Source organism: Zonotrichia leucophrys, chromosome 5, assembly GCF_028769735.1.
Source record: "Zonotrichia leucophrys gambelii isolate GWCS_2022_RI chromosome 5, RI_Zleu_2.0, whole genome shotgun sequence".
Lineage (NCBI taxonomy): Eukaryota > Metazoa > Chordata > Aves > Passeriformes > Passerellidae > Zonotrichia > Zonotrichia leucophrys.
This window is the reverse complement of record NC_088175.1, coordinates 38567023-38590822: the sequence shown is the minus strand read 5'-3', so window position 1 is coordinate 38590822 and position 23800 is coordinate 38567023. Positions and strand designations below refer to the sequence as shown.

At 40.4% G+C, this 23800-nt stretch overlaps 1 protein-coding gene across 1 annotated transcript in view; it reads left to right on the top strand.

The window, feature by feature from the left end:
• The window catches only part of CD44 (CD44 molecule (IN blood group)), a 53979-nt gene that overhangs the window by 23103 nt on the left and 7076 nt on the right, over window positions 1–23800 (top strand). Inside the window, 17 exon segments of the mRNA XM_064715243.1 lie at window positions 167–238; window positions 873–1112; window positions 1982–2077; window positions 5317–5442; window positions 6102–6224; window positions 7359–7484; window positions 9803–9925; window positions 11054–11179; window positions 11840–11962; window positions 13665–13769; window positions 15374–15565; window positions 17105–17266; window positions 18422–18443; window positions 18445–18485; window positions 18488–18580; window positions 19826–20083; window positions 20944–21132. Coding sequence (XP_064571313.1) covers window positions 167–238; window positions 873–1112; window positions 1982–2077; window positions 5317–5442; window positions 6102–6224; window positions 7359–7484; window positions 9803–9925; window positions 11054–11179; window positions 11840–11962; window positions 13665–13769; window positions 15374–15565; window positions 17105–17266; window positions 18422–18443; window positions 18445–18485; window positions 18488–18580; window positions 19826–20083; window positions 20944–21132 — 2217 coding nt within the window.

Sequence of the window (23800 nt, the reverse complement as noted above, 5' to 3'; positions counted from 1 at the left end):
CCTGGGAAGGTGGCACATCAGTGAATAGCATTTGTTTGGAAATTTGCTTCCAGTCCTCCTCATCTGAAGCTGATGTTTTGTCATTATGTACAATTGACTTGGGTATACATGTGATTTTTTAATCCATTTTTTTTAATTAATACTTTCTATTTTCCTTCTTTCACAGAAACAGAGGAAAAAACATGTGAGCCAGTTGTAAAAATAGATACTTCCTTACTCAGCAACCAGGATGAAATAGGTACTGTACTGATTAGAAAGACATGCACTTGCTCAGTTTTTAGTAGCTGGTTATCTTATCTTACATAAACAATCACTAATATTAAAAAAGCCAAGCCGAACGTAAGAAAAAGAAGTTAAGAGATGTTCAGTAGAAATTAAAGCAACTAGTCACTTGTCTTCCCCTAAAGCCTATGAAGTTTGGCTTTTTTCAGGATACCAAACATTTTTTGTATAGGTATTTGACATTTTTTGGTACCTCCGAGCTGCCAACATCCCTTTGAGGTAAAGGAATTTGCTTAAGACTGCAGCCTTCATACATCTGATTTGAACTGTTTGTTAGAAAAGCTGCTGGAAGCGGAAAAAAGGCTCATAATAAATTATTTCTTCCAACTCTAAAATCTGATTGACTTTACAAATGCCAAGACATTATGTTAAAATCAAGGTGTTTGAAAAAAATAAGTGATGCAATTCAGGCCTACAAATGCAAAAAACATATAAATTAGCATATATGCATTAGACATATTTTAGTGATGTATTATCTAGGTTAGATAGGAGGCTAAAACCAGGTGAACTGGTATTAATCCATAGGCACTATTCTTTATTATGGCTGTGTATCTCCTTGACACAAATTCCGTTTAATTCCATTTCTGCAGTCATTGACAACGCGGATGGCTCCAGCTTCAACGCGGATGGCACACGTCACACTGCTGGAGAGTCCTCCACCTCAGGGGTGGATGATGAAAATGCAGGTAGTGGATCAACTCATGAGACAACTGCCATGGATGCCTCCATCAGCAGGTCCAGCCCCTCGTATTATGGAAGTCCTACTCCAGTCTCACAGTTCCCAGGTCACTCTTCTGGAGGAGGTGAAAAGGAATTTCCTGGAATCTATGGTAAGGACAGTAGGTTGAGACTAATTTCATGGGGCCCTGTCAAATACAAATGCCATGTTCTTTTCTACTTACTTTATTTAATCTTTTATGTTGCTTGTGTGACTGAAATTATCAGAGGTCTGAAAGAATCGCTCCCGTTGAATGTCAGGGATACAGATATAAGTCATCCTCTAAGAACAGTAAAGCTTACTGTGTGACTACAGGTTTTTTATCAAATCACTAATAAATTACCAGTGAAGGATAGCAGTATTTTGCATTACTATCCTGACTACATACTGAAATTAATTAAAAAAAAAGCAAGAACATTAGGATTATAAAATTACTTTTCACTGGTGGTGTACTCACGGCATGTTATGCTTGTTTTGACATGTAGCTAGCACCATTAAAGGTAAATCCTAAGACTGTCTAGCTAAGGAACTAGGATCAGAAACATTCCCCACATTCCCCAAGGTGTGTGCAGTGTATTTCTGTTGGTTGCTGTTACAACTGTTACCATCTCTGCATGCATAGTCTAGATTTTTGGACTAAACCTCGGAATATATCTCAGCAGAGGGGAATATGAATAACTTCACTCATTGCTCTAGAGTCCTGTCCTCATGTCCTACAGCTATAATGAGATCTTGTAGCACATAAATAGATCATTGCCAGAATGTTCATTGTCACTGTAATACATTCTCTTCAAACGATCTGTTTGGGTAATATCCTTACTGTGTTAGTGAGATAAGCTTGTGTGGGGTCTGCATCTTTCTTCTCTCTTGGACCAGTACATGAAGGAATGGAGCTTGCAGGGTGGAATAGTTGAAGTACTTGTGAGTACTCTATTGTAACTGAGCTTATGAAATAGTAATGATTTATCCATCACAATACAGGTGATGAATTTCCATCTGTATCACCTGATACCTTTTTTGGGACAACGGCTGGTGATTTCCATGACAAAGATGACGGGCAGTATCCTGCAAGTACTAGTAAGATTTATGTTTCATAATAACAACATTACACAGAGATCACATTAAAATTGCTTTCTTCTTCCAGAAGGGCATTCTGGTAAGTGGTGAAGTATACAACACCTCAGAAATTGGAAAGGCATTGAAATAGACTGCTTTCTAGACTGGTTAAGTGGGTAATGACCTTCACTCTCTGAGACAAGGGGAGCAAAATCATTTATAGTATGTTTGCTGCAATGCTTCTACTTGAGCTCAGAAAGACTGCAGTTTTGGGTTTCCCACAGCTGGTTTATCACTTTATGAGGAATCACAAATTAGTACAACCTATTATCGCTTGAAGTCAATTTATTTCTGAGGTAGAAAAGAATATTTTTGTAGATTCGTGAGGTTATTCTAATATATTTGTAGTTGTGAATGTATGTATGTTCCATGTCAAAAACCATGGCCTTGCTAACCAAGGCAGTGCTTTATATGGTAGTTGCAACTACCAGCCATTTGTGCACTGCAAAAACTAATTTCACCCTTGCTGTTGGCAACATTCCTAAGAAAAACCTGGGTTCTGTGGTTACTCCACAGTCTTTGAGGACCCAAAAGAACAGTAGCCATCTTCTGTTCTTTGTCCTTACATAGCTTTACTGAGTTGGAAAAACTGCTTATGATGTTTTTATCAAATATGTAGTGCGCAGCAGCTACAATAAATAAAAAGCTTTTGAAGTCCTCTTCCACATTTTAAAGTGAAAATAACATACATATGTTCACACTAGTTCTTATGGTTAGAGTGATAAAGATCTTTGCCTCAGAAAATATAGTGAACCTAAAGGGAGAACATTTTAATTATACAGAGGAAATCTACAGAGGCTTGTTGTAGTAAAGATCAAACTGATAGAAGGGAAAGTTCCTTCCCACTGGCTCTTTTTTTCTCCATCGGGGGAATCCATGTTCCTTGATTGCCTGTTGGTTGCTGATTGTTGGTCAAATGGTCTAAGTGACTTGGAGAAATAGTGCCCTCATCACTGTATTTAGAGGAAGAATGACTGTATGCATTTCAGTTAGCAAAAGCTTTGCTTAAAGACATAAATTATTAAACCCAAACATATTTTCTCAGAAGATGTGAAGATTAGTAACGCCTTATAAGTAAGCAGAGAGAAAAAGAAATATTAGGTTGATTTTACCCCTAACTTTGAAAAAAGTAGAGAATTTTCTGGTGCTTGTTTCCAGTGAAAGCTTTTGTTACAAAATGTTGCCTGTAAGGGGCGGAGGTTTCAGAAAATCCCACCTGTAATAGTGGGGAGTTTGGTTGGCTCTGGTGGTGATTTTTCCTTCCTATATGTTTGCTTTTGTGTGCACATATGACTTAATCTTTCCTTGTGCTGGTGTTTCTGTACCCACTGAAAAAAACCTGTGCATTGTTTCTGTACAGGAAAGCTTTCTGTTTTCATTTTAATACTTGATTATCAAATGTATTTGTCCTAAATATGTATGTCCCTTCCTCTTGCTAGCAGCTCTCTCTCATGGGCAAGATTGTTTTACAGAGGGAAAACTGGAGATATTTAACAACTGAAAAGATCAAAGAAGCTGTAGAGCAATGTGATAAAATGCGTCAATAATGATAAATGTGTATCACAGAAGTGATAGCATTGGCATGTTTGTTTACAGGGGTAGGAATGATAAACTGGTTCTCTGGAGGAAAAAAAAAATTATGAAAGTAATGCTCCTGGGCTTTTCTGATAGCTTTGGCTGTTACCCAGCAAGATCACTTTAACACAGAAGTGTTTAACTCATTTAGTTTAATTTTACTGTATTATAACTGAATCAGTAACCTAGCACTCCTTTTAGAAAGACGTAAAGTATAAGCTGTGCATCTCTCTAGGAAGTCATCAAATATTCAGTAGCCCAGGAAGAAATGACATGGAGAGCAGTCCTAAAAAGAAGGAATAAAGCCATGACCCAATATCTGTTACTTAGTTTGTATAGCAGTGCAGGCTCAGTGGAATATCCTGGTCACAATTTAATTTCCCAGAGAAAAAACCCACAGACAGGGAAGCAGAAAATTATTTGTCGTATATCTTCAGATAGATGGCTGGAAATCTATGTATCTAATTCTGTAGTATGCCAAAGTGAGAAACAAAATTGGTGGCTCTCCACTGTACTCAATTCATTTGTAAAGTTAAAGTTTTCTTAAAAGATATATAGTTTAATCTAAAGAATTATGTGCTATGGTTTGAAGTGAGCAATTTGCAAAGCTTCTTGTTCTTCAGATGATACACATTCATTCTTTCTCTGGATTTGGACATCACTTGTGCTGTGCTCCATCAAATTAATGGGCCAGATTAATACAACATCAGCACTTTACCATTGACTTTCTCTCCTTGCCCAGACGTGTTTTACTCTTTGTTATTAACAAATTATGATTCACCACTAGGTGTGCCATGAATCAGATGTAGAACTCTTACTGATTAATGAGCTACCTACATGAACAGTAACTCTGACTGATTTTTTTTCATCCATATATGATAGACAGATTTATATCTATTTGCATACAAATACCTATGTGGATGCACAGTGGAAGAAAATGCTGTAGATTCCTGTAATTATTCAAAGGAGAAACATTTTTTCATTCAGAAATATCTGTCACAAACCTGTAGAACTTAATACTTGATATGCTGTGTTCTGATGAAATGTTGTGGATTTCTAATGTGATAGGAGTAAAGCTGCTCCTCTCTCCCTGTGATGTACTAATGCCTGCCTGGAAGGGGATTCTGATGTAAAATTAGCTGCCAGCATCAGCACAAGGGGAACGCATGAGCCTTTTGAATATCCTCAGTTCTGAGCTCAGGGTCTTGGCGGCATTGGCTTTGTGGATACTTCTTACATCTTTTGATTTTTTTGTCATCTTGGTGGATGTTCCTCATTCTGGGCTCTATTTCAAAGACTATCTGCTCTCTCCTGCTGTCAGAGCCTGTGAGTAACTTATTCATCTTATGGAATGTGAAGGGGTGAAAAGCCCCATGGGGCTTTTTGGTGGCTTTTATCAAGGGAGCATGTTCTTTCCTGGGACTGCCCGAAGTGCTTGCATCTGGCTAGGCATTGGAGGAATGTAATGACACCGTGGGTTCATACATTCGCCCTGCTCTCACATCCATCTGTGGGCATGAGCATGCTCAAGGTGCTGCTGCTGGTGGACTGGACTGTGCTGGAGGAAAACTTGCTTCTCAAGAAATAACCACCAGATCTTGGTAAATTGAGCCATGTCCTAACAGCTCCAGGGCCACATCATGACAACCTGGAGAAAACCACCACCCAAGCTTGGTGGAATCCGTTCCCAGACAACTGGTGGTGGTCGAGTCCTGGAGAGAAGACGCAAGAACCCACGCCAGCAACCCGGGGTAAAGAATGCCATGCTCAGAGGCTGCTTGGATTAGGGGCTGAATTACCAGGGAGCAGGGCAGCAAGGTGCACAAACTCTAGGTGGAAGGAGGGATGAATGGGTGACATTTCTCTCTGCTGTTCCTTGCATGGTGCTTGAAGTAGGGAAAAGCAAATTCTGGGCTCCCTGTCACAGAGTGTGGACGTGGTAGCAATGGAGCATTTGTGCACATTGTCCATGTGCCATGGAGGCATTCTGCCTGTATGAAAGGGATGAGTATGGGAGCATGCCGTTATGTACAGCATGTACCTGGGTCTGTCTTTCTTCCTGTTTGGAAGCAGTTTAGGAGCAAAGTGTTCCAATGACAAGGACTTGTAGGGGAGAGGAAGGAAAGGTTTACATGCCAGTATACTCTGCTCTGATTATGCTGTGAAGATGGAAAAGTTCCCAAAATGTATGTAAGAGCTCTAGAGGAGCAGCTTGAGCAGGGCCATGGCAGAGGGAAGAACCCCGTGTGAGTGAAAAGGCCAGGAGCAGCTGTGGCCCCTGGGAAGCACGGGGCTGTAAATTCTCCTCTGTGATTGTAAGGCTGTGAGTAGAGGAGGCAGGAAAGCTGAAGTGCCACCAGCAGAAGGCCTTGTGGGTTCAGGCTTCATGGCAGATTTAACATCATCACAGCAGGTGTGACCTCCAGTGGCAGTGATTCAGATGATGAGGACTCTTCTGAGGAGATTGTGTATCCCACCATGTTTCCAGGCTGGGGCAGGAGTGTGGCCAAGGACGAGACTGCTCCGAGTACGAGTAAGGAGCTTCTATTCTCTTTCATTTTTTTGTTCTTTCTCCTTTCCCATCTGGTGCTCCACCTCCTTAGCTGCATGTGTATTGTTTGAAAATTGGATGAACTCATCAGCTCTTTTTAAAATCCATCAACCATGTATCAAAAAATTCTATTTAGAACATTTGGGCTCTATACAGCTAAAAGCACTACCCTCTATTGATTCTTGAACTGTTGTCTTCCTTCTCATTTGACTTGTGGATTTTACTTGTGACTTCGTGGGAGTCAAGGACTGATTTCATTTGGAGGGAATTTCCAGCCTCCTACAAGTGGCACAATTATTTCTCTTAGTCTGCCAACAATTAGTTGGCTTGCGTAGCATGGTGGATGAAAAGACTGTAGATTCCTCTAGTTTTTTTAAGCAGAAATCTCTATCCATCTGTAAATACCAGGCATAAATCTAGGTGTCCTGCTATTTGATATACTATGTTGTGAGAATAGGCTGTGCATTGGTAACAGGATACAAGTAAACCTTCTCCTATTTATCTATTCTGCACTGGTGCCTACTCTGAAAGGTGTTTCTGGTGTGCATTTAGCTGTCAGCATCAGGTCAAGGGTAGTGCATGTCTTTTGAGAGGAATGGCCTCGCTTCCTAGCTCAGGCCCTTGGCAGGATTGGCTTCATGGGCTTGTCAGTAGAAACCATTTTGCTTCTCTGTGTGAGCTTATCTCTGGGTATCCCTTTTGCCTATCATGGATACTTCTTCCATCTTTTGTATGTGATTTTTTGTCATCTTGGTGGATGTTCCTCATTCTGGGCTCTCTTTCAAAGACTATCTGCTCTCTCCTGCTGTCAGAGCCTGTGAGGAACTCATTAACCTTATGGAACATGGAGGGGTGAAAAGCCCCATGGGGCTTTTTGGTGGCTTTTATCAAGGGAGCATGTTCTTTCCTGGAACTGCCCGAAGTGCTTGCATCTGGCTAGGCATTGGAGGAATGTAATGACACCGTGGGTTCATACATTCGCCCTGCTCTCACATCCATCTGTGGGCATGAGCGTGCTCAAGGTGCTGCTGCTGGTGGACTGGACTGTGCTGGAGGAAAACTTGCTTCTCAAGAAATAACCACCAGATCTTGGTAAATTGAGCCATGTCCTAACAGCTCCAGGGCCTCATCATGACAACCTGGAGAAAACCACCACCCAAGCTTGGTGGAATCCGTTCCCAGACAACTGGTGGTGGTCGAGTCCTGGAGAGAAGACGCAAGAACCCACGCCAGCAACCCGGGGTAAAGAATGCCATGCTCAGAGGCTGCTTGGATTAGGGGCTGAATTACCAGGGAGCAGGGCAGCAAGGTGCACAAACTCTAGGTGGAAGGAGGGATGAATGTTGTAAGAGCTCTAGAGGAGCAGCTTGAGCAGGGCCATGGCAGAGGGAGACCCGTGTGAGTGAAAAGGCCAGGAGCAGCTGTGGCCCCTGGGAAGCACGGGGCTGTAAATTCTCTCTGTGATTGTAAGGCTGTGAGTAGAGGAGGCAGGAAAGCTGAAGTGCCACCAGCAGAAGGCCTTGTGGGTTCAGCTTCATGGCAGATTTAACATCATCACAGCAGGTGTGACCTCCAGTGGCAGTGATTCAGATGATGAGGACTCTTCTGAGGAGATTGTGTATCCACCATGTTTCCAGGCTGGGCAGGAGTGTGGCCAAGGACGAGACTGCTCCGAGTACGAGTAAGGAACTTCTATTCTCTTTCATTTTTTTGTTCTTTCTCCTTTCCCATCTGGTGCTCCACTCCTTAGCTCATTTATGTTTGAAAATTGGATGACTCATCAGCTTTTTAAATCTCCCATGTACAAAAAATCAATTTAGAATTTTGGCTCCATACAGCTAAAAGACACCTCTATTGATTCTTGAACTGTTGTCTTCCTTCTCATTTGACTTTGGATTTTACTTGTGACTTCTGGGAGTCAAGGGCTGATTTCATTTGGAGGGAATTTCCAGCCTCCTACAAGTGGCACAATTATTTCTCTTAGTCTGCCAACAATTAGTTGGCTTGCGTAGCATGGTGGATGAAAAGACTGTAGATTCCTCTAGTTTTTTTAAGCAGAAATCTCTATCCATCTGTAAATACCAGCATAAATCTAGGTTCCTGCTATTTGATATACTATGTTGTGAGAATAGGCTGTGCATTGGTAACAGGATACAAGTAAACCTTCTCCTATTTATCTATTCTGCACTGGTGCCTACTCTGAAAGGTGTTTCTGTGTGCATTTAGCTGTCAGCATCAGGTCAAGGGTAGTGCATGTCTTTTGAGAGGAATGGCCTCGTTCTGCTCAGCCTTGGCAGATTGGCTTCATGGGCTTGTCAGTAGAAACCATTTTGCTTCTCGGGTGTGCTTATCTCTGGGTGTCCTTTTGCCTTCATGATACTTCTTCCATCTTTTGTATGTGATTTTTTGTCATCTTGGTGGATGTTCCTCATTCTGGGCTCTATTTCAAAGACTATCTGCTCTCTCCTGCTGTCAGAGCCTGTGAGGAACTCATTAACCTTATGGAACATGGAGGGTGAAAAGCCCCATGGGCTTTTTGGTGGCTTTTATCAAGGGAGCATGTTCTTTCCTGGGACTGCCCGAAGTGCTTGCATCTGGCTAGGCATTGGAGGAATGTAATGACACCGTGGTTCATACATTCGCCCTGCTCTCACATCCATCTGTGGGCATGAGCGTGCTCAAGGTGCTGCTGCTGGTGGACTGGACTGTGCTGGAGGAAAACTTGCTTCTCAAGAAATAACCACCAGATCTTGGTAAATTGAGCCATGTCCTAACAGCTCCAGGCCTCATCATGACAACCTGGAGAAAACCACCACCAAGCTTGGTGGAATCCGTTCCAACAACTGGTGGTGGTCGAGTCCTGGAGAGAAGACGCAAGAACCCACGCCAGCAACCGGGTAAAGAATGCCATGCTCAGAGGCTGCTTGGATTAGGGCTGAATTACCAGGGAGCAGGGCAGCAAGGTGCACAAACTCTAGGTGGAAGGAGGGATGAATGGGTGACATTTCTCTCTGCTGTTCCTTGCACGGTGCTTGAAGTAGGGAAAAGCAAAGTCCTGGGCTCCCTGTTACAGAGTGTGGACATGGTAGCAATGGAGCATTTGTGCACATTGTCCATGTGCCATGGAGGCATTCTGCCTGTAGGAAAGGGATGAGTATGGGAGCATGCCGTTATGTACAGCGTGTACCTGGGTCTGTCTTTCTTCCTGTTTGGAAGCAGTTTAGGAGCAGAGTGTTCCAATGACAAGGACTTGTAGGGGAGAGGAAGGAAAGGATTTCAAGCCAGTATGCTCTGCTCTAATTGCTAAGAGTGTGAACATGGATAGGTTCCCAAAATGTTTGTAAGAGCTCTAGAGGAGCAGCTTGAGCAGGGCCATGGCAGAGGAGAGAGCCCCGTGTGAGTGAAAAGGCCAGGAGCAGCTGTGGCCCCTGGGAAGCACGGGGCTGTAAATTCTCCTCTGTGATTGTAAGGCTGTGAGTAGAGGAGGCAGGAAAGCTGAAGTGCCACCAGCAGAAGGCCTTGTGGGTTCAGGCTTCATGGCAGATTTAACATCATCACAGCAGGTGTGACCTCCAGTGGCAGTGATTCAGATGATGAGGACTCTTCTGAGGAGATTGTGTATCCCACCATGTTTCCAGGCTGGGGCAGGAGTGTGGCCAAGGACGAGACTGCTCCGAGTACGAGTAAGGAACTTCTATTCTCTTTCATTTTTTTGTTCTTTCTCCTTTCCCATCTGGTGCTCCATCTCCTTAGCTACACATATACTGTTTGAAAATTGGATGATCTCATCAGCTTTTTTCAGAGGCATCTCCCATGTCACAAAAAAGCCAAATTTAGAATGTTTGTGCTCCATACAGCTAAAAGAACCACCTTCTATTGATTCTTGAACTGTTGTCTTCCTTCTCATTTGACTTATGGATTTTACTTGTGACTTCTTGGGAGTCAAGGGCTGATTTCATTTGGAGGGAATTTCCAGCCTCCTACAAGTGGCACAATTATTTCTCTTAGTCTGCCAACAATTAGTTGGCTTGCGTAGCATGGTGGATGAAAAGACTGTAGATTCCTCTAGTTTTTTTAAGCAGAAATCTCTATCCATCTGTAAATACCAGACATAAATCTAGGTATCCTGCTATTTGATATACTATGTTGTGAGAATAGGCTGTGCATTGGTAACAGGATACAAGTAAACCTTCTCCTATTTATCTATTCTGCACTGGTGCCTACTCTGAAAGGTGTTTCTGCTGTGCATTTAGCTGTCAGCATCAGGTCAAGGGTAGTGCATGGATCTTTTGAGAGGAATGGCCTCGGTTCTGTGCTCAGATCCTTGGCAGCATTGGCTTCATGGGCTTGTCAGTAGAAACCATTTTGCTTCTCTGGGTGTGCTTTATCTCTGGGTGTCCATTTTTGCCTGTCATGAATACTTCTTCCATCTTTTGTATGTGATTTTTTGTCATCTTGGTGGATGTTCCTCATTCTGGGCTCTATTTCAAAGACTATCTGCTCTCTCCTGCTGTCAGAGCCTGTGAGGAACTCATTAACCTTATGGAACTGGAGGGTGAAAAGCCCATGGCTTTTGGTGCTTTATCAAGGAGCATGTTCTTTCCTGGACTGCCCGAAGTGCTTGCATCTGGCTAGGCATTGGAGGAATGTAATGACACCGTGGGTTCATACATTCGCCCTGCTCTCACATCCATCTGTGGGCATGAGCGTGCTCAAGGTGCTGCTGCTGGTGGACTGGACTGTGCTGGAGGAAAACTTGCTTCTCAAGAAATAACCACCAGATCTTGGTAAATTGAGCCATGTCCTAACAGCTCCAGGGCCTCATCATGACAACCTGGAGAAAACCACCACCCAAGCTTGGTGGAATCCGTTCCCAGACAACTGGTGGTGGTCGAGTCCTGGAGAGAAGACGCAAGAACCCACGCCAGCAACCCGGGGTAAAGAATGCCATGCTCAGAGGCTGCTTGGATTAGGGGCTGAATTACCAGGGAGCAGGGCAGCAAGGTGCACAAACTCTAGGTGGAAGGAGGGATGAATGGGTGACATTTCTCTCTGCTGTTCCTTGCACGGTGCTTGAAGTAGGGAAAAGCAAAGTCCTGGGCTCCCTGTCACAGAGTGTGGACGTGGTAGCAATGGAGCATTTGTGCACACTGTCCATGTGCCATGGAGGCATTCTGCCTGTATGAAAGGGATGAGTATGGGAGCATGCCATTATGTACAGCATGTACCTGGGTCTGTCTTTCTTCCTGTTTGGAAGCAGTTTAGGAGCAGAGTGTTCCAATGACAAGGACTTGTAGGGGAGAGGAAGGAAAGGTTTACATGCCAGTATACTCTGCTCTGATTATGCTGTGAAGATGGAAAAGTTCCCAAAATGTATGTAAGAGCTCTAGAGGAGCAGCTTGAGCAGGGCCATGGCAGAGGAGAGAACCCCGTGTGAGTGAAAAGGCCAGGAGCAGCTGTGGCCCCTGGGAAGCACGGGGCTGTAAATTCTCCTCTGTGATTGTAAGGCTGTGAGTAGAGGAGGCAGGAAAGCTGAAGTGCCACCAGCAGAAGGCCTTGTGGGTTCAGGCTTCATGGCAGATTTAACATCATCACAGCAGGTGTGACCTCCAGTAGCAATGATTCAGATGATGAGGACTCTTCTGAGGAGATTGTGTATCCCACCATGTTTCCAGGCTGGGGCAGGAGTGTGGCCAAGGACGAGACTGCTCCGAGTACGAGTAAGGAGCTTCTGTTGTCTTTGGATTGTTTCTTTCTTGATTTTCTTGTCTTACCTGATTCTCCTACTACTTTGTCATGCATTTATGTTTTGAAAATTGGATGTTCTCCTCATGAGCTGTTCCCTTCAGACATACGTCTTTTGTGACTGGAAATTATGTCAGGTCCTCTAGCATAAAATAATGTCCGTTTTTAAAACTACTTAAGGACACTACTTAAAATTCGTGTCTCAGTTTTGTGTTTATTCAAATGTTTATATTTACTCATGATTATGAAGACAAAAAATTTTATCTTTCCTTCTATTAGTTTATTTTAAGTGTTAAAATAATTCTGTTTCTTGGTATATATTACCTACATCTATTCAATAGTAGACTTCCTCTCCATTGAGGATGCTGAGGTACAATCTGAAAAGGCCAAACTCCAAGTCCCTTTTTCATTAGGAACTGTCAACAATACAGTCTTGTATTTGCTACCTTTTACACACATTCAGTCTTCTAACATCATCTCATTTGTTTTGTGACCTCAGATGTCTAGGCGTCATCCAGTGTTACAATGGAGATATTTTAATACATAGCTTTATTTTCCTTGTATGAATAGTCCTACAGTGACCATCTGAGAACTCTTTAATTCAAAAGCCATCCATATGTGAAATAGTTTTTGTCTGAAAACCAGAAAAACACCATATATGAAGATTAAAGCTAAATGCTATGTGTCACTGAAGTGCACAAACTGCTACTTGGCTTTTTGACCCGGCAATGGCCCCAGCCCTGGGGGTTTTTAGCATAGATGTTGCTGTTAAATACTATAGTCTAATGCTCATACTTATATAAAGATATTAACCTGCTCTATTTCTGTTTTATAGTTTTATTTAATTTGAGTACATCTTAATGTGTCTGTTGTCTGTGCTCTTATTTAATCAGCAGTCACTGTTCATAAGCCTTTTATTTTTTTGAAGGTAGTGCAGTATTTGCGTTTTTTCAGCAGTGGTTTCCATTTTTAGTAGAAAATGCTAATCAGGAATTCATCTTGCTTTGGGACTTCTTATGTTTCTTCCTATGCTTTGGATAGTTTTGGTGTTTATTTATCTTTGAGAGTCTGCATTGGTAACTTGTCCCACAGGTGTACTGCATTCCATACCTTTGACAGCTTAATGGTGTCTGCATGATCCATGGGTGAAAGTCTATTCAGTCTCTGGTCACAGACTCTTATAGAAGTTCTGGTTTATATCTTTTTAATTGTATTATAACTTTCTTGACTAATATTGGCTTCCTGGTGCTTGTCAAGGTGCTCTCATTTTTCTTTCTGGCATTCACTTTTTTGCTCAGTCGTGGGTATTCTAACATGGTACTTCTTGAGTACTTAGCAAGCATGTTTTATGTGTATTGATATACCTACCATATTCCTTAGGTCCACCATTATTCTTAAAACATGAGTTTAAATTTCTACAACTGCTCTAATGGTTTTGCAGTGCTTCTACTGTACATTTTTCTTCTGCTGCTTGTTTTTCCTATTTTTCTTGGGAAGATTTGCATCTCTCGAATGCAAAGAAAAGAGCAACTGGTTTGTTGTGAAGAGATTTGATAAGAAGAGTAAAGAGACTACAGCTAGGCTATGCAAGAAGTTCCATTTTCCATCACCTTTATGGCACACACTGACAGCAGATTTAGAGCACAGTCAGCATTCAATCCTCCATTCTCTCAACAGCTGTAGACTCACAACACGAAACACTTCTGGAAATTACCACACAAGGCCATTGGAATCCCACCTTTACAGATGAAGAGGAGCAGGATTCTAGCTCTGCTAGCAGGGGTAAAGCATTTCAGATAATACTCATATTTCTGATATAATTCAGTGAAGTATGAAACTTGTGGTGCAGTTGTTTGTAATTCCCACACCATTAGCCTCAGTTCATCAGTTCTCAGTAATACTTTTACATTATTTGTACTAGAGCCCTCAAAGGTGGCATCTGTAACATTCACCTGTCATTTCAAGTATATCTTATCCATACAAAGTTCATTTCTTGCCACTTCTCCTCCCATCTCTGGTATTTTAAAATTTGCACTGCCAGTAGTGTGCAATAAAACTGAGCAGACTGCAATTTTTGGTGAGGAAAAAAATTCCTTTTTCCACTTCAAAATTTCTATTGTAAAATCTGAAGACAAAAGACAAAAAGGGAGCTAGTGTTTCCAATACATAAATTGTCCTGCAAAGGATAATACACTACTGCCAGATGAACTGGAGGTGAACATTTTGCTACCAGTGTTGGTGCCAGTAGCCAACTGAGATTAGCAAAATGTTCAATTCTGTAGGCCAAAGCTACAGAGTGCATCCTCAAGCTATTTTTGTGTGTCTGTCTGGTTCTGAGATTTTTTTGAACAGCAGAAGTTTATGCAATTGGCATTAGAACAGATTCTATAATCACACAGAAATGGTTTTTGTGATAACTTTCTTTTAGTGGTGAAGTATTGTTAGATCAGTTGTATTCATACATTGATTAATATTACCTCCTTTTTTTTGTAAGACGCTGTATTTGTGTTCGGTTTAATTTAAAAATAATGAACTACATTTGCATGAGCACTGTCTTTACAAATATTTCATTGCCTGAATGTGAAGATAAATATTCCTCCAGTTTTTCTCTTCTTGGGAAATAGCATCGTTTCTCTCTCTGGTAACTTATGGCATGTATGACACATCCAGCTCATTCTTTGCATGCTCTTGATTAAGGACCTTAGCTTTACTTTTATATACCATGAATGGAAATGTTTGATACTTAAGGCAAATATATTTCCAGCCAAGTTCTTATGCTTATCTTAGGTTTACTGATGTATCTTTTCCAAACCTTCATTAGAACATCTCTTTTGGTGGTGGTACTTCATCTGACTGCATCTTCTGCTGTGTAAACAACAGCAAGTTAAAGAGCAAGCAGTGAATTCGTTTCATTGGTGAGAGCTTTAATTATTATTGAGTTCAAAATAATTATGCTTATCTACTTATATGAACTTGCTTATTTAATTCATCCAATCTCAGAAGAAATTACAATTTCCTTAGGGCCAGCTTTGTAATTATGCAATTAAGATAACTCAAAAGAAAAGGTTCATCAGTGTTTTATTTTAAAAACACAGAATACAAACAAACTCAACAGTTAAGCTTTTGTTTCTATGAGCTTTTCTGGTTCTCGGATATCTCTTGTCTTCCACTGGTCATTGGGATCCTTTCTTGTGTACTTAAATCTTCTGCTGCTCCTGGTGATGCTTTTGTGTGATCGGGTTTCCAGAAGACTTCTGTTTTCTTTCATCTTTCATTTCACATGAAATGCAACAACAAGAAAAAGCCAAAACGTAACAAACACCCTTGTTACGTAGACTATGATGATAAGGATACTATGTTGAGTATTTTGATCATTATTGACTCAATCACAATCTTACCAGCACTAGTTACAAGTGAAAAAGAAAAGCATCAAGGACCAACCCAACATCCGCTATTATACAGCCTTCATTCTGGAGGGATCAGTCAAGAACAAAATCCTGCAGATACCACTGGCAGTATTGAACAACATGAATTTACTACTGCAGGTGAAAATTATTTTGGAAAGGAAACTTCTACAGGTAATATTGCAGGTCACATTTTAGTAAATTTTCAGGGTTTTATAAAGATTTAGTTTTAGGATGTTTTACTCACATTTTTGATTCTGAGGCCATAACACAGATTCTGTGAATAAACCTCAGCAATTTTGATGTTAAATTATTATTTTTTTAATTAGTATGTTCTTCAGACTTTTCCTGGATGTTTCTCTTCTATTTGTCTTGTATGTCAAGACGTTTAATAGGTTAATTTTGTAACTGTCTCTTACGTTTTGTGTTGTGTGTCATGCAGTCACAAGCTTTCAACAAGCTGTCTGCCAGGGTTTTGTCTGCAGGAAACAGAGAAGGCTTAAGTGGAAAAATAATAATGTGTGCTGCATTTTTCATTCCTTTGGCAACTGTGTTCACTCTCCCGTTGCAAGTCATTCTTGGCCCCGGGATTTATTTTTTTCGTTTTTTTTTATGACAGTTATAGCTAAAAAAAATTATCAAAAATGTTTACTCATCCCACTTTTGAGCTATAGCAATATGAGGGGAAGAAAACAAAGCAATGTAGAATAAGAGAGAGGCTTCTCTCTTTCAATGGTTGAATAAATTGAAACATAAAAGATAAAATCATACTGTAAAGGTGGTAATTGAAAATTGATATATTTTAATTTCTGTTCCTGTGAGTGTACCAAACTTACAAGTTAATGACAGATGTGCTGTACTAAGCAACAGTGAATGCACCACAGTCATCATCTGCCTTTGTGGATTATCAAATGCAAGTCTCTGATAATCTGTTATCCTACACTACTATAGCAATACATAATGGCCTAATTGCAATTAAAATTGTAACACACTGTGGCAAATTTCCTGCTTTTTTGCCCCCCTTATTTGGTTGAAGGGGTTAAGAAGGTTTATGCTTTTTTACACAATTTGGGTACTCTTTTGCTTTGATTGTGTAATAAAATCTACAGGTTGGTTGACATGGATGATGTTTTTCTAAATAACTACAAGATCAGATATTCTCCAGCTGTATGCTGTTTTATTCATTGTGTGCACCATTCACAGATCTGAACCATGACCTAGCATTACCCTTTGTTACACCTCTTTGTGTGTTCCTGGAGATGCTGCAACTAATGAAACAGGGAAACTTTGAGTAGCAGAAATTGGATATAGTCAACATACTCAAATTATGTGATTAAAATCTTACTGATGGGTCATATCCTTGTGTATTTATGTCTGAGGTTTTAAATTCTGCATCAGTGAATTTTGATTTAATATTCAACAATACAAATTTGACAGCAAGATTCAGATAAATACTATTGAAAAATAACACAACTTGATTCTGAAAAGCATATGCTCATTTTGAGGAAGGATTTTGTCCTACTGATGACAGCTGGCAGCTTTTCTAAATATAAACCAGGATGAGAAGCAAATCTACTTTACTTCTCTTTGCCATTAAATGTAGTAGACATGTGAGCAAGACCTGTCATAGAGACAAGAACTGAAGAGGAGAATAATGTGAGAAATGGATCTTTATATACTGAGTTCATAATTGCTTCACCATCATTATAACAGCTATGGTCCCCAGCCATGGGGCCAAACAGAACGACTCAGCACGAGAGCCACTGGTGTCTCCAGGCTGGAATAAGGGAGAGGATTATGCCACAGAGCCTGCTGGAATGGATAGAGTTACTCCTTCCAGAGAGAGCAATCATGAAAGAGAGTCTTCCACCACAGGTAGTAGTGATAATGTCTGTTATGTATGCTGCATCACTTCTGTCTCTCAGATGGCCTCTCCTGGAAAGATACTGCATGAACTTGTAGAAGGAGTAATTACTGATCTCTTAAAATAATCTCATAAACTGTAGAGTGATTAATTTTCTCTGTGCCCTGTCTGGATGGTGGTGAAACAGATTTCAATTTTAGCTCAATATAAAACATTTGATCTTTACTTGCCACCACCACTTAGAGGGCTTTTCATTCCTTACTGGAGCATAGCTGTGCAATTGCATCCAGCTCATTACATAAGTTACATTATTTGGTGCTGCCAGACTGTCTTTATCATAAAGTCGAATCCATACTTACGCATATTTGTACCTCGAGGTTAATCCATTCCGTTTGTGAATATTCACCTGGTGAAAGAGTGTTCTTTTCATAGACTTTACTGAAATCTTTATCCCTCTGGTTCATTCATACAATGATGAGAGGCTGGAATCTATAAAATTGGCAAAACACATCAATCCATTCTCATATAACACAGTATTTATAACATCAAAATAGTGTTCTAAAAACATGAGTAATCTCTTCTTCTGGAGGTCTCTCCTCTCCATCTTTCACTGGAGATGGAGAGGAGAGACCTTCTCAAATCTGTATATTTTGCCGACATCTCACTCCAACATGCTGAGCTTAAATGTGGAGCTTAGGGGTCTCTCAGAAGCCAGTGACAGTGTGGAAGAAGAAGCAGAGGCCTTCATGTCTTCTTGACTGTACTTTCAGTACTGATGCCTGTAATGTGAAACACACTATGAGAGCAAGTGACAGTGCCAAGGAAGCTGAGACTTTGTAGGTAGCCTGGGATGCAGGTCAGGGAATCCTTCTGACTTCTGCCTCTTTCCCTGGGTCCACTGCCCTCAGGAGTCTTTTTAATTAAGTAAAAAAGCAGGCAAGAACAGCAAATGGATATGTCTCACCAAAACTGTGAGAGAGCAGTGGTGATGTACGCAAGGTCTCCCTTCTCTGCCCTTTTTGTGGATAGAAAAGGGTAACTGTGCTTTGAGGGGAACAGGAGGCTTGGATGGGATGGAAATGGGAAGGCCACAGCAGCACACATGTGGAATTCACAGCTATTAAATAATCTGTGCTTAAATCATCTGTATTAAACCATCATAGCAGCTGTTGCCTCTCCTGATGATGCCCACCACAAAGAGCCAACTCAACCACTTCTGCGTCGGGATTATGAACCAGAAATGACCACTGAAGGCAGCACGAATCCCACAGATGTCCCCGGGGATGAAGTTCTCCACAGGACCACAGCCACTAGGAGCAAAGCTGGTAATGACTCTCCTCCAATGGGTTCCAGTAAAAATAATGGATTGTACTCATTTCTCATGTCTAGTGTGAAATGAGACATTATTTCTTCTGAAACTGACTTTTTTCCTTGTCTTTCTCATCTTCGAAGTGTGCATTCTTGTTGTGAATTTACATTGCAAATGTTTTTATTATTTTGTTGCATGTGAATATCCCAACAAGAATTCTTGTCTGCTTAAGGATATTTTTTTTCTTGTGTGCCCTGTTTCTTGTGCCCCCTGACTTTGTTGGGTGTATTTTTAACTCTGAAAACAGTTGCTTTTTGGAGGTGGCTGGTAGTGCAAATGGCTTGTTCTTCATGTCTGGTCATTCCTGGTCTTATTTTTTCAGCATATTCTCTTCATACTGTAAAATTTGAAATAATTTGTTGGAGTTTGTTTATGTAGTTCTGCAAGGTTCTAACTTAAATTCCCAAACTATGCATGTTATCCACTTAAAATTATTCTCATTCAAAATACTTCTTTTTTATTTAATACAATAAGATTTTTTTTTATCACACTGAAGTTGTTTGAAACTTCTTGCATCTTTTCTTCCTGCATTTTATAAAAAAGATGTTCTAAGGAAAAATTAGCTGTTATCATTTTCTACCTCTAAATCCATTTTTATCTGGACTATTTAATCCTCAACATTTAGGATTTGACAGAGAGCTATGAAAACTACAAATTGTGTAGATTAAAAATATAGTTTGTAGATGAAAAAGTTTGTGTTCACTATCATCTGCTCACGTTTTCTAAACATGAATGAGATTCTGTAAAGTTTCCCAATTCACTGTTTTCAAGCTTTATGAGGTTTGACAGGTCAGTTGCAAATATGAAAACCCAAGTATGATTTTGCATTTTTTTCAGAGGTTATTAATTAAGTAATTCTAATCTCATTCCTCTGTGTAACAAGAGAAATTCTTATACTCATTCTGAAAATAATATTGCTGTTTTCTCACTTCTAAACAGTGTTCACTAGGTATTTTCAAAACCAGTATTTTAGGCTGCATTGTGAATATTAATGAAGGAAGAGGCAAACCAAAAAGAGTGTGTCACATGCAGAGGATATTCTTTGCTTGTGGCTTTGTTTTGTTTTGTTTTTCTTCTCACTGTATAGTCTACATAGGCAAATAAATTAAAAAGCTAGAGATTACTATAAATAAACAGGGAGTAATATGTAAGGTGCATTTTTAAAATGGGTTTGAAGTTAACTTGGCCATCATCACAACAGTCACAGCCTCCACTGACATTCTGGCACCAGAAGATGTAACCCAGGAAGCGTGGGCACCTCACCTAGTGGTGACATCTGCTTCCTCTCCTGAGGGTGCCCACCACAAAGAGCAAACTCAAACGCCTCTGCCTTCAGATGATGAACCAGGACAGGGCACTGAGGACATCACACATCCCATGGATACACACGGAGATGAAGGCCTCCACAGAACTACCTCCAGTGTGACCACAGCTGGTAATGACTCTTTTCTGATGGGTATCAGCAAGAATAATGGATCATTCTCATTTCTCATGCCTGGTGTGAAATGAGACATTATCTCTGCTGAAGATGACTCCTTTCACTATCTTTCTCATCCTGGGGATCTTCATTCTTAGCGTGAACTTGCAGTGAAAAATCTGGCATAGGATCTGTGAACAAGGCCTGAGGGACTCCTTGCTCCTTCTTGCTGGTGTACTTGGTGGTTTCTGACCTTTGCTGAAGCATGTTTTTGGGTGATCTCCCAAATGTTCTGTGAGAAATGCACTTTGGTGGTTCTGAATCCCCAGCCTGATCTTCCTTTCTTGTGCATCAGTGGAATTAGGCTGGATATGCTTTGGCACCATGACTGGTATGGTGGAGGTGCTCTGGCAGGCTAATCAGATGACTTGATCCTACAACTCAGCAGCAGCACCATCACTGGGCAGTGGTGTCCCAGTGGTGAGGGCAGTGCATTCATAGAAGAATTGCATTCCTTAAATTCTGCCATCAGTTTCTTACTTCACTTCCCCTGCGTATTGCCAGGCAAAACTCACAGAGGTGAGGCCACTCAGTCCTGAGTTACAGGGTCAGGTTGTTGCTGCTAAAGTCTCTTCTTCTAAAGGTCTCCCCTTTCCCTCTGTCACTGGGATCTGTGTATGTCACCAGCATCCTGCTCCAACATGCTGAGCATAGATGTGGAGCTTCAGGGTCTCTCAGAAGCCAGTGACAGTGTGGAAGAAGAAGGAGAGGCCTTCATGTCTTCTTCCCTCCTTCTGTGCTTTGCATGAGGAAGGTGAAGGTGCTTTCTGGCTTGCTGTGGCCCAGGAGATGATGTGGGTGGTGGTTTTTGTGAGTGCTCCCTGATCATGCCACCATCATGGCAATCATAGAGTCCGTGGATGACGCTGACCAAGAGAAAGCAACCAAGGAGCCACTGGCACCTGGCACTGCACCAGGAAGGGAAAGTGAACCGGCAAACACCACCGATGGTTTCCATGTCCATGGGATACCTGGAGTTTTTTCAGACATTGAGGACCGTTTCATTCCCTTGCAGACTACTCATACTACCAGTAAGAACAGTGAATTATAACCATTTTCATTTATCCATCAGTAAGTTGTTGTTGTGGACAATGGTTATTGTCCAAAAATGTGTACTAAGCATAATTGTAAATGATTGTCATATTATGATTTCCTTTTTGGGTTTTGTTATTGGTTTTAACCTGCTGATAAGATGTCATGAATGGTATCTCTTTCTAGCAAAAGCATTGTGTAAAGGCTGTAAATAGTGTTTTGCAAATAAACTTTTCTTATATTCTGTTATCAGCATGTGGTAACACAACTATTGAAATGAAGAAATGAAAACTTTCTCTTCATGCCCATATATTTGTGATAGCATTTTGTCTTTCTTTTTTTTTGCTAGGCACAAATGACAGCTATGTAACCCTTAAGTATCTGTCACTTTCCCCCCATTTGTAACCTTTTAAATTAGCTGAATAAGTACAAAAGAAAGGTAATTCTCTGTGACACCATTTTTTTTCATAGCTGTATGTGCTCTTGGTATCTTTCCAGTGATTAGTTGTGGCTGTTACTGGGCTGTAACTGACATTTCTTTTGTGAACAGCCTTGTTTTTCAAAGGGTTATTCTTCTGATGAAGTTACTGCAGTTAACAGTGTTTGCCTATTATACTACATACAGCCTTTGGTATTTTTTTTGGATGTGTGGTCACATGCTAATAACATGGGAAATGAAGGGACTTTTCCATATTCCCAAATGTAGTTTCCCCACAAACAACCATCCTAAAAGTAAGGGGTTTTTTCCCATTTCAGCTAATCCAAACACTGTTTTCATGCACTTTCTTGGAAGTTAATGGAACCATTCCAGAGCAGAATTTCGCCAATACTCTGTGGACATTCATTGCATATAAACAAGATTATGTACCTATATTTTACAAGATTATACAGAAAACACTTGAAAATTAATTCTTTTAATAATTCATTAGTACTAATTATTATACTGTGAGGTAGAACTTGGGCTAATTATTTTTCCAAGAATTTTGTATAAACCAGTAAATTCAACTCTAACAAAATTGCCTGGTTATAGTATTTTGATGTAGGCATAGGACTATAAAAGCAAAATATGTATTTGTCAGAATGTTAACAATGAAATCTGTTTTAAATAATGTCTTCCTACTGAAACACATTTCTTTCATTTCACAGGCCCTATTCACTTAATTAATTTAAGCTCCCTTCTTAATTTTATGTGTAGACATTACACACTATGAAAAAATGTTTGCTGCCTTTCTGTTTTAATCACATAAAACCTGTAAGAACAGGTTTGAATATTTTCCAGTGGGAATATCTTTTTCAATGGGGGTATTGTCAGTACCTTGGCAAAAAGCTCAGAAGGCCATTTTCTCAAAACTCTTCCTTTTTTCATTTACCTTCTCTTGTCGCATTTTAACACAGTTTATGGGAGTTACTAAGACATTACCATTGTCATCAAAAAGCTTATTGAAGGGTTCATTCATTTGTAATGTTGCCCAGTATAGGTGAAATGGAATGGAAAAGATTCATGAATGTATTGTTAAGCCCTTCTCTGATCAAATTAATGGTTTGATGTACTGTACCACTTTTTTTCTACAGCAGTGTTTAAGCTGTGGTCAGACCACACCAAGTGCCCACAGCATAACAAGTCAGTCCAGTGAAGGGACACAAAAAATAACTGTCCATAAAGAAAAAAATCAGCGTGTTACCAAAATGAAATGTAGAGGGCTTTTGAGGTTCCCTCCCTGCCGCTTGCAAGCACCTCCCCAGAGCCAGAACAACAGGGAACGTGGCTGACCCTTGCTGCTGCTTCTCAGTGCTCATGGGAGCAGCAAATGTAGCAGGTTTCTAAGCACACAACTTTTAATAAATATCTGAATGCTGTTATAAGGGGTTTTGTGGAGGAAAAACTCAAAAATCTGCTGAGATGTAGTGTAGACAAGTAAGTAGGTCCCTCTTGGTCAGCTTTCTATGCTGCTAGATCAAGGTTCTTCATTGTTGAATTTGTGCTCTGTCCTTTGTTGTGAGATAGTACCAAAAAACACGCCAGTCAATAAGTTTCTTGTTAACAAAAATAATAAAAACATCTGGAAAATTCATGAGCTGCTTGCTGGCTGTGCTTCACAGAGGGAATAAAACATGCTTCTCAATTTTGCATTTGCCAGCTGTTACTAGGAAATGAGATCAGAAATATTGGACAGAAATTAGTTGTAATTTGTGATAAAGAAAAAGAACTTTACAGCTGATTAGAGTTAGTGTTTAATTTCTTAGAGTCTGGAAGAATTCAGAGAGGTGGAGATCTGTCATATATTTTTGTAGTGATAATGAAATTACTGTATCTATAGTCTGCTGATAATTTTAGACTTGGGATACCTTTATGGCAATAGCATGGGCTTGCCTAAAAGTTTAAGTAGTATGACCAGCTTAGAAAATATAAGAGACTGATTAAAGGTCTAATACCATCTTGGAACCAAATTACACAACTTATTAAAAAGGACAAGAGGATTCACTTCTAAGTTTGCAGAGAACACTTTTTTCTATTAGGAGAAGAATACTTTTAATTTTTAGAGTCCCACTCTAGCTGCCTAAGTCGCAAGCATTCAGAGAACTATTGTTCAATTTTATGGCAACATTAGAGTATTAGAGGTTCAGTTTTATCCTATGTCAGAATAGAATTGAAACATATGAGGGAGA